The 9287-nt window shown below is 36.3% G+C and overlaps 1 protein-coding gene across 4 annotated transcripts; it reads right to left on the bottom strand.

Moving 5' to 3' along the window:
• Positions 1-3514: 3514 nt before the first annotated feature.
• Positions 3515-8429, bottom strand: LOC128857310 (actin, cytoplasmic A3a). 4 transcript variants are annotated; one of them, XM_054093019.1, is made up of 2 exons: positions 8306-8429; positions 3515-5348 (listed from the first exon to the last, which is right to left on the bottom strand). In XM_054093019.1, exon 2 carries the CDS (start codon positions 5338-5340, stop codon positions 4210-4212), a length of 1131 nt encoding a protein of 376 aa, XP_053948994.1. In that variant the 5' UTR covers positions 5341-5348; positions 8306-8429; the 3' UTR covers positions 3515-4209. The 4 variants fall into 4 exon arrangements, with proteins under 4 accessions (XP_053948994.1, XP_053948993.1, XP_053948995.1 ...); XM_054093018.1 differs by lacking the exon at positions 8306-8429 and adding an exon at positions 6034-6219; XM_054093020.1 differs by lacking the exon at positions 8306-8429 and adding an exon at positions 6034-6219 and having other exon boundaries at positions 3515-5345.
• Between the last annotated feature and the right edge of the window lie 858 nt (positions 8430-9287).

Genomic DNA, 9287 nt, shown 5'->3' with positions numbered 1-9287 from the left:
ATTTCTTTTGTCAATTTTTTTGGGAAAATTTTTAAAGTTTTCTCATTTTACACGTTTTTTTTTTTAATTTTTGGAACATATCCCCAAATTTACCATATGTCGCAAGTATTTTTTTACACTATTGTTTTTTGCGCGCATTTCTAAGGAACGTATCTCCCGTGTAAAAACAGAGTTTGGTTATAGACAGTTATAATTGACGCTTACACCCTTTTTACGTGTCTGGCCGAACTCCTGCTATAAATGAAGGGACCTACAGATTCGAAGATTCGAACCCTGCCCAATTCCGAATGGTAGTCACGCGCCAATCCATGCGGACACGGTGACCGAATATGGGACAATGAAACTATTAAATAATATACATTCCCTAAAATTTATTTGTGCATGTTTCATATTACTACATCATCCAAGGAAGGTTTGCACACATCTTGCATTTGAATAGAAAGGCAACGGAGCACGCAGTTATCTCCGAGGAACATTAAAATTTATTCTTTTTTTAAGGTTTTCTGATAATTCAACTGAAGACTGTACCTTGCTCGAAAATAAACATGTATCAAAATATTAATCCATCTAACGGTATTTCGCAGCAGTAAAACTTTAGCAGTGTAATACTGTGCTTGATTTATTGGTTCACTTGAATAGAGGCACCAGCCAAATACGAAAAAATAATAATAAATATAGGCATTTTTTTATATTTATTATTTAAAGCTTAATGCTGTTAATGCTGTTGAATGTTGCTGAAGTGACAGTCCTTGGCCGGATATAATCCAGGTCGTTCCGGTTACATAGAACCGACTGGCGTGGAAACGATTTAAAACTTAATAGTTTGTGCTGCCACTTTGTTTATAAATTACTTCGTAAATATGTTGATGAATGGGTCCTTCAGATAGAATGAAATTTCAGACCAGGCCGTTTTAATGATTCCAATTAAAGTATTTTTGTCTTCAAATTGTTGCCCATTCTCATAATTCTTACGAGCAAGCCATCTTCTTAATTTTTAAATAATGTTCAGATTTGGGAAATACGCTGGCCATATTAAAGTTCCAACGTTTTGGGACACAAACCAAGCTTTGACAACACTTGAATTGTGCACAGGCGCATTATTCTGTTGAAAGATCCAATTAATAGGTTCAAATGTTTCGCGAATCTTGGGAGAAGGTGATTCCAAGAAAGCTTTATAGCTGTTTCCCGTCATTTTGTGGTCTACAATTTTCAAGTCGAACGCGCCGTAGTACGATCTTGCTCCCCATACCGTAACACGACCTTCACGGCTGTGATGCCGACTCATGTACCTTTCCTCCTTTCTTAAGTGATGGAAATGTAATTGTATCCATCCGGATTGAACTTCTTTTCGTCACTAAACACTATTTTTTTCCATTCACCGGCATCGTTATTTGTAACAGAACTCCAAGCTCTGGGGTCCCTTGCATAATCGAGGCGGCGTTCTTTGCGAAATTTATTCAAAGGTGTTTTTTTTTTAATTTGTTATCCTTTAGATGAGGCACTTTTACAATAGCCCTTCGGGTAAGGGATTTGCTGGCTGCAACATTTGCCATTTCTTTTAGTTTGCTACTGAAAGGGCGGTATTTGGTGCAATCTTACGGTTGCGATGGCTGCATTTGTTGTTCTTACCATAGGGAGCACCTTTTTTCAAGTAAAGATCTACAACGTTTGACTTCGACCAATCTTTTTGGAAATTTGGCGATTTGAAAGTCCTTCTGCGGTCAATATATCGATTTGTCCTTTATCGCGATCTGTTAAACCTCTCTGCTTTCCCATTTTATTAGAGCTAAGAAGTTTTTGACACACAATGAATACCATACTTAAAAAGCCGATCCTTTTTAACAGCTGCGCAATTAATGTTTGCTTCAGAAGTAGTAAACATTTTCTTAAGTATATTTAGCCACTTATTTAATTGCCAAGTACAGAAATTCACCGGATGCTTGTTATTGTATTTATATTTTATAAGAAACCGTTTACGTTAGAGTAGTTGATTCTATTATTGTGCCGAAAATACGTTCATATGGGAATTCAGCTAATCCTTTAGAGGTATAATGAAAAAGAGTTAAATTTTTCTTCTACGGAGTAAAGTTTTGCAGTTGCTGAATCTGAATATAAGAAATCACTTAATTCGTTTATTTCCAACCTCTACCCTTACCATGGCATAGTGGCTCCATCTGGCGCCGGAATTGTTCTGAGAGAAACGAAATCAAATTTTGTATTAAATTTCCGTTCTAAGTGCAAACTTTGAAGCCAATTTAAAAAAAAATCGCCAAAATACTTATGTAGGTATATCTTCTTTTGAAGTATATTTTCAGTTTTTTGTTTTTGGATGATCTCATTTGTAGAAATATTTGGATTTTGTCGGACGGCTTTCTGTATAGTTGTGTGGCAGAGTATACTTTAAGGCGTATAGATTTGTTTGTTATATACATTCATATGCATAAATACAATTTTTAAACGATTTTGTATTAAATTTTTTCTGAAAATCTTCTGAAAAAAAAGGATTAATATTCCCTTTAACTTACCCTGAACCTAAATTTTTTTATTCACCTTAGTAAACATACTTACATACGTACACATGTGATATACATATAACTTTTATATATTGACTGGTTAGTTACTTCGTCCAAACCGACTGTTTATTCATAGTGTCGGCATATCCTAGTAGCCGCGCGGTTTATTTTAACTAAATTCAAAGTAGGTTTTTTGTTGTATCAGAAAAACTATTCTTCCTATATGCCAGAGGACGGCTACTGAAGGTGTATTGTTTGGACGGACATACATCTGAGTCGTTCTGTTAATGTCGGGAGAACGACCAACAGCCTCTTTTCGATATTATTGCAGAAAGAAATCTCCGACCTGCGATGAGTTTTGTTCATTCTTTGGAGTTTTGCTTCATCCCTTCAACTGGCTGAGGACACTACTTTAGGAACAAAACGGTTCTTACTGAAAAACCCCCCCACAGGAAATGTCTAGACGAAAGCAAGTTGTGTTTAGTATTAGATCATTAAATTGAGGCTTTGGTTTTCCAATGAATTGGATGCTCCCACGTCTGCTGTTACATTTCAACTAACACACCGACAAGAATCGCACCATGTAACTTATTCCCCCGGAATAAAAATGTCAATTTTATTTATGTATGTATATGTTGGTTTATTTTTGTTGACAAATTTATTATAATTATTTGCTGGTTTTTGCTTTTCGTGATTTTGTGGTAGCAATTCAATACGTTTCATTCATACTTGGTAATTTATCTTTCCTCTTTACATCTCTTCTACGTCAGGAAAAACATACATCCATATGCATAGTTTAAGATAATCATCACCCTTTGCCAGCTTCGCGTCTCATTACAGAAAAAGTTGACATTGATCGTGACATCATTACATGGTTTTACAATTCTTATTAATAATTCCACGAGAATGGTGTGCGGTCATGCGGTTATTATGCATAAAGTATGTCCCTCCGACTGCACCTTACCATCTTAATAATGAAAAGTAGGCCAGATGGCAAAGTCTTACTTGTTTAAGAAAATATTTCTTTTTTATTAATATTTTTTGTTGTTCAAGTCTTTAGTAATTTTCTTGTTTAATTAACATTTTAGCGTAAGAAAATCAATACGCATGTAATTAAAAACCAAATGTCATAAAAAATAAACATTGAAGTTAACATTACATTTCTTGCAAGTACATATAAAAATGGAAATTTGCGTCAGTTGGATGCCAAGGGCGATGGCTGCACAAGCTTAATTCCATCGTTAGCATCTACCTTAGCAAATTTGTTCTTTATGAATTAGAACACAAAAAGCTTTTATGCTGATGGTGCATATGAATATACTAGTCAGTTATGTATGTAATGAAAACATTTTGTGAAATGTGTTTTATGCATTTATGAAGATGATTCAAACTCCATATGGAACTGTGGTGTTTTATTGGTACAATTATTTGAATTTGTGAATTTTGAAAATTTCCAAAAAATAAAAAGAAAAAATCGACATTTTTAGCTTTTTGGTTGTAATATTCCCTCATGTCCCACTCGCACATAGACGAATGCATGACAAGAAGAGTTTGCCAATCTTATTCTTTTCTCTCAAGTTTTTGTAACATTTTAAATAATTAGAAAATAATACATTTGAATGGAAACTTAAAAAAAAATCATTTAAAGTTCTAAAATTTTGGTTGGTTACAGTTATGTGAAATACCATTAACCAGTTTAGAAGCATTTCCTGTGCACGATTGATGGGCCGGACTCGTCGTATTCCTGTTTCGAGATCCACATCTGTTGGAAGGTAGACAGAGAAGCAAGGATAGAACCACCGATCCAGACGGAGTATTTACGTTCTGGTGGCGCAATGATCTTGATCTTCATTGTTGATGGAGCTAAACTGGTGATTTCCTTCTGCATACGGTCAGCAATACCTGGGTACATAGTGGTACCACCAGACAGCACAGTGTTGGCGTATAAGTCTTTACGGATATCCACATCGCACTTCATGATCGAATTGTATGTGGTTTCGTGAATGCCGGAGGCTTCCATACCCAAGAATGAAGGTTGGAAGAGGGCTTCTGGGCAGCGGAAACGTTCATTGCCGATGGTGATCACTTGACCATCAGGCAATTCATATGATTTCTCCAATGATGAGCTGGACGCAGCGGTGGCCATCTCCTGTTCGAAGTCAAGTGCGACGTAGCACAGCTTCTCCTTAATATCACGAACGATTTCACGTTCGGCAGTGGTGGTGAATGAATAACCACGCTCAGTCAAGATCTTCATTAGGTAGTCGGTTAAATCACGACCAGCCAAATCCAAACGAAGGATGGCGTGTGGCAGGGCATAACCTTCATAGATGGGTACAGTGTGGGATACACCATCACCTGAATCCAGCACAATACCAGTGGTACGACCAGAGGCGTACAGCGATAGCACAGCCTGGATGGCCACATACATGGCGGGTGTGTTGAAGGTTTCGAACATGATCTGTGTCATCTTCTCACGGTTAGCCTTTGGATTCAAGGGGGCTTCAGTGAGCAGGACTGGGTGCTCCTCGGGGGCTACACGCAGTTCATTGTAGAAGGTATGATGCCAGATCTTCTCCATATCATCCCAATTGGTCACAATACCGTGCTCGATGGGGTATTTCAGGGTTAAGATACCACGTTTGCTCTGTGCCTCATCACCGACGTACGAGTCCTTTTGGCCCATACCGACCATGACACCCTGATGACGTGGGCGACCCACAATTGAGGGGAAGACAGCGCGTGGCGCATCATCACCGGCGAAACCGGCCTTGCACATACCGGAACCATTGTCAACAACCAAGGCAGCAACTTCTTCGTCACACATTTTGTCTGCTGAAATAAACGAGTACAAAAAAGAAAACTTATTAGTACAAATGCCTATGAAATTCTATTATCTTTAGCTGTGACTTTTTCGCTTTAAGTGCCTGCAGTTAGTCTTCTTTTTTCTATATTTACAGCGGGGCTTAGACTTTTTATTTCCAATTTTAAGGGAAATTTTGTGTGTAACTGTAAATAGTTTTTAATTATCTAATGTACTCAATAATCGAAAATCAATTAAACGCGAGAAAAGTACAAACATTAAATTTAAATTAGATTCACTATAATTTCAGCACAAAATGACAGCTTTTGAAGCATGCAACGAAGCAAACTAGCAATATTAAAAAACAAGAAATCACTTTGACCAAAATAAACAAAAAAAAAAAAATTTAAAACGAAAATTTATATTCCAATAATTTGAATATTTGCATCTAAGCCATTTCCGCAGCTAAATTCCCTCCGTACCAGTTCCTGAAGAAAGTGCAATTAATGTAATATAAGAATTCTAGAAGGCCAACGCCCGATTTATAACCATGAAACACAGGAAAAGCAGGGATTAAGAGACAATTGCCCAACGAATTCGTTACCGAAACCCGGCTGACGAATATTCAAAACGGGACTCCATTAACAAACCGGTAAAATACAAAACAAAAAAAAAAAAAAACGAAATACAAAACAGCAAATCCTCAAAATGTCTCACCTCTAAATCTTTTTTACAATCAAATTAAATTAAAACTCGTTGATTGACACACTACACGCTTTATTTAAATTTCGCGGCTGCTTTTAGCTGCTGACTTGGCACTAAATTAGAAATCTCGGATTGTAAATTGGGAATAGAAATTCAACCGAACACTTTGACACTCCAACAACGAATGGGACGCCGTTAAGCAAAAAATGTCAGTTAAAATTTATTCATTTCAACGAGTGACTAAACGAACGAGTACCAAGTCATTATTTCCCCCACTTTTTCGAAAACGAACGACGAGAGAGTCTTTGAACTAAGCTCTAGGCGACTTTTTCTTTCGGCTCAGCAATACATAAAGAGTGAGCGAGTGCGCAGTATTAGTTCCCGAGTTGTCAAACCACTTCGCTGAATTGAGTTTTCGATTAACCCCCACTTGTCACTCTCTCAATTTGCCTATTAGTAGTTGTGCAATTCAGGCGATACCATTTTTGTGACCATATATGGTCATGTTTGGTGTACAGCAGTGAAAAATCGTTACACGATTTCTCGAATTACCCCTACGGACAGGCTCGGTGAAAAGAAGTAACTTCATTTTTCTACTTATCACGAGTTTGGTGCGTGTGCCGTGGATATGAGTGAGTGAGATAAATATACGAGTAAAAGAACAAGTCATTTGACAAAGAGAGGGAACGATTCCAATTTGATGCCTTAAAAGTTTCTTCGACAAAACCGGCATCTTTTGCCTATGTTTTACGTTTGCATTAGCCCACATGCACACACAACCGCACTTATGCCTGTTTGCGTGTTTTGTTTGATTAAAATGGCAACTGAAACGAATAAACGTTCCGTTATTACTTCAAAAATTTAGAATTCTTGAATTAAAGAGTAGTGCAAACCAATGAAATTGTAAGAACGGAAGCGCAAAAAAATGAGTCAAGTTCAAATGTAGGTAGCGTTGGTCATTATATGTATACATTTAAATATGTATGTACATATACTATATATGGATTTACGTATATACATACATACATATGCAACTTTGCATGTTCATGTGGGGGATTGAATTCATGATCGTTTTCAGGGTGCGGCAGAGCTTCATCCATATATAGAAATTTAGCGTAAAAACCAGTTTTACACGTCAATATCCAATAGATCCAATATGATGTCCGTCATGCAGTAAATACAGTTCTTATAAGTATACCCACACAAATATACTTATGTATATGTATATACAGGTATATGCATGTCGCGCGAAAATTCGCATCTTTCAATTTTCTTTCTTTTCCATTTGCAAAATGTACATTCAAAACCTGTATATAGGGGACAAAGCCGGCTTGTGGAATGACGTGTTTCTCTTGTTCACACATCAGCACAGCTGTAGCGCAATAACAGCAGGTAAAATTCACAAGTAGATACAGCCAACTTTCTTTCTAAAATGAGTATTGCGAAAGTAGTCATTGCGCTACTAAAATAGATTGGGAGAAAATTAATGAATAAATACGAAATGAAAGTGAATTCAATTAAAGTGTACGTTGGGCATACAAATGTACATAATACAAGTCGTTAACTTCCGAAAAAATATATATCTGCGTGTTAGCAAAACAAGGTGAACGTAGGAGTCACCGGAAACACAAGGGCGTTGTCGAGGTCAATGTCTACAACCCCAATTGCCTCTAATCTGATTCATTTTAGCACCAGTCAATGCTTAGGTATATATACACAATCAGAAGTTCACAATCCAAAATTTAAAATATGGGGCGATTTCATTCTTGAACCCACAGGTAAGTTGCCACGCCCGTCTGAACGAAGCGGTGTTCTCATTGATCATTTTTTCTTATATACTTCTGGAAGAAGTTATGTATAGGTGTGAGTTTTTGCACATTCTCATATACATATTAAGAAGTGTCTAGGAATCGTATTATCTTATCAATTTCACACTTAACTGCTCTCAAGGTCCAAGTTCTTAATTGCATAATTTTACTTTTTTGCGATTTGCTGCACGTGACAACTAAAAGGGATTACGATAAATATCCATCAGTGTCTTAACTTCACTTTTTTCTATTTTTACTCATCATTTATACATACAAATATGCACTTTGTTCTTTTTTCTTTTTATATTGCAATTCAAATGTATTCTTTCGCTAGCGATTTTAAGCCAGCATTATATCTTCTAATCACCGTTATTTTCACTTTTCCATTCATTTTTGTTTTATCGTACCTATGCACTTTTAAGCGATATTTTTCACAAATTAGGTTTTTTTTCTCTTTTCAACTATTATATACTTACTTTTTGTTTAAGTTTTAAGTGTACTAAAATTAATTAATATTATTTGAAGTCTTATAGGACTTTATATTGAGTTGCTGCTGTGCCTTTCTGTATCGCACACACTACAAGAACGCAAAATGTAATGATACCAAAACACGTTAACACGCTCTTATAAAGGCCCCAACTACGCTAGTAGCTCCTTATCAGTAACGACTCCAACTTTGACCATATATGGATGTGAAACCGCCGGCCGTAGATACTGGAGAATTTCTCGCTAGACGTACTCGTACAAATCAAAAGCTAACGAATTTGTCATACACCAGGCTTGAAATAGCACTTGTGCGAACAGTATAGAATGAGCGAATAAACAGAGATGGAATGTATGGTTTTTCGAACGCGCGAGCTCTTTCATGTTATTACACTCTCTCTATACGCTCCAAAACGAAGGCCTGCCAGTATTGCTTCTTTAGTCATACATTCATAAGTTTACTCTTTGCAGCTGATAAATAATCCTTTCGGCCCAATTAAATGTGCCTAGTGGCTAAATTGGAAACTTGTTTGCTTATATTTTACATTGCTTAACCTTATCAATTAATTTATAATCAATAATGGACAAAAAGGGGAATTTCCCTATCTTATCAAATTAAATCCGACTGTGTTTGCCGTCATAAGCAATAGGGGCGCCACTTGCTAAACATAGCGGACTTAATCAACAGTTAATCAAATTAATGTTGAAAATTTTATTTGGTTTTTATGAAAAGTTTCAGCATGCCTTTAGTATGCGGAGAGACGCGGATGTGACTCTCATTCATTTAGAGCCTATAAAAATGTTTGATAAGAAGATCTAGTGATCTCCGAAATAATTTTTTTCAATTTTAATCTCTTTGAATTGTTCTTTAAATACATTTCTTGTTATAGATAGGTATGCAGAATTAACTGTCAGCTCTTACACGCTGTGTAATAAATGGTATCTTTTAACAGATATCTATTTTTACTAAGAAAG

The sequence above is a fragment of the Anastrepha ludens genome, chromosome 3, assembly GCF_028408465.1.
Source record: "Anastrepha ludens isolate Willacy chromosome 3, idAnaLude1.1, whole genome shotgun sequence".
Taxonomy (NCBI): Eukaryota; Metazoa; Arthropoda; class Insecta; order Diptera; family Tephritidae; genus Anastrepha; species Anastrepha ludens.
This window is presented reverse-complemented; position numbering and strand designations above follow the sequence as displayed.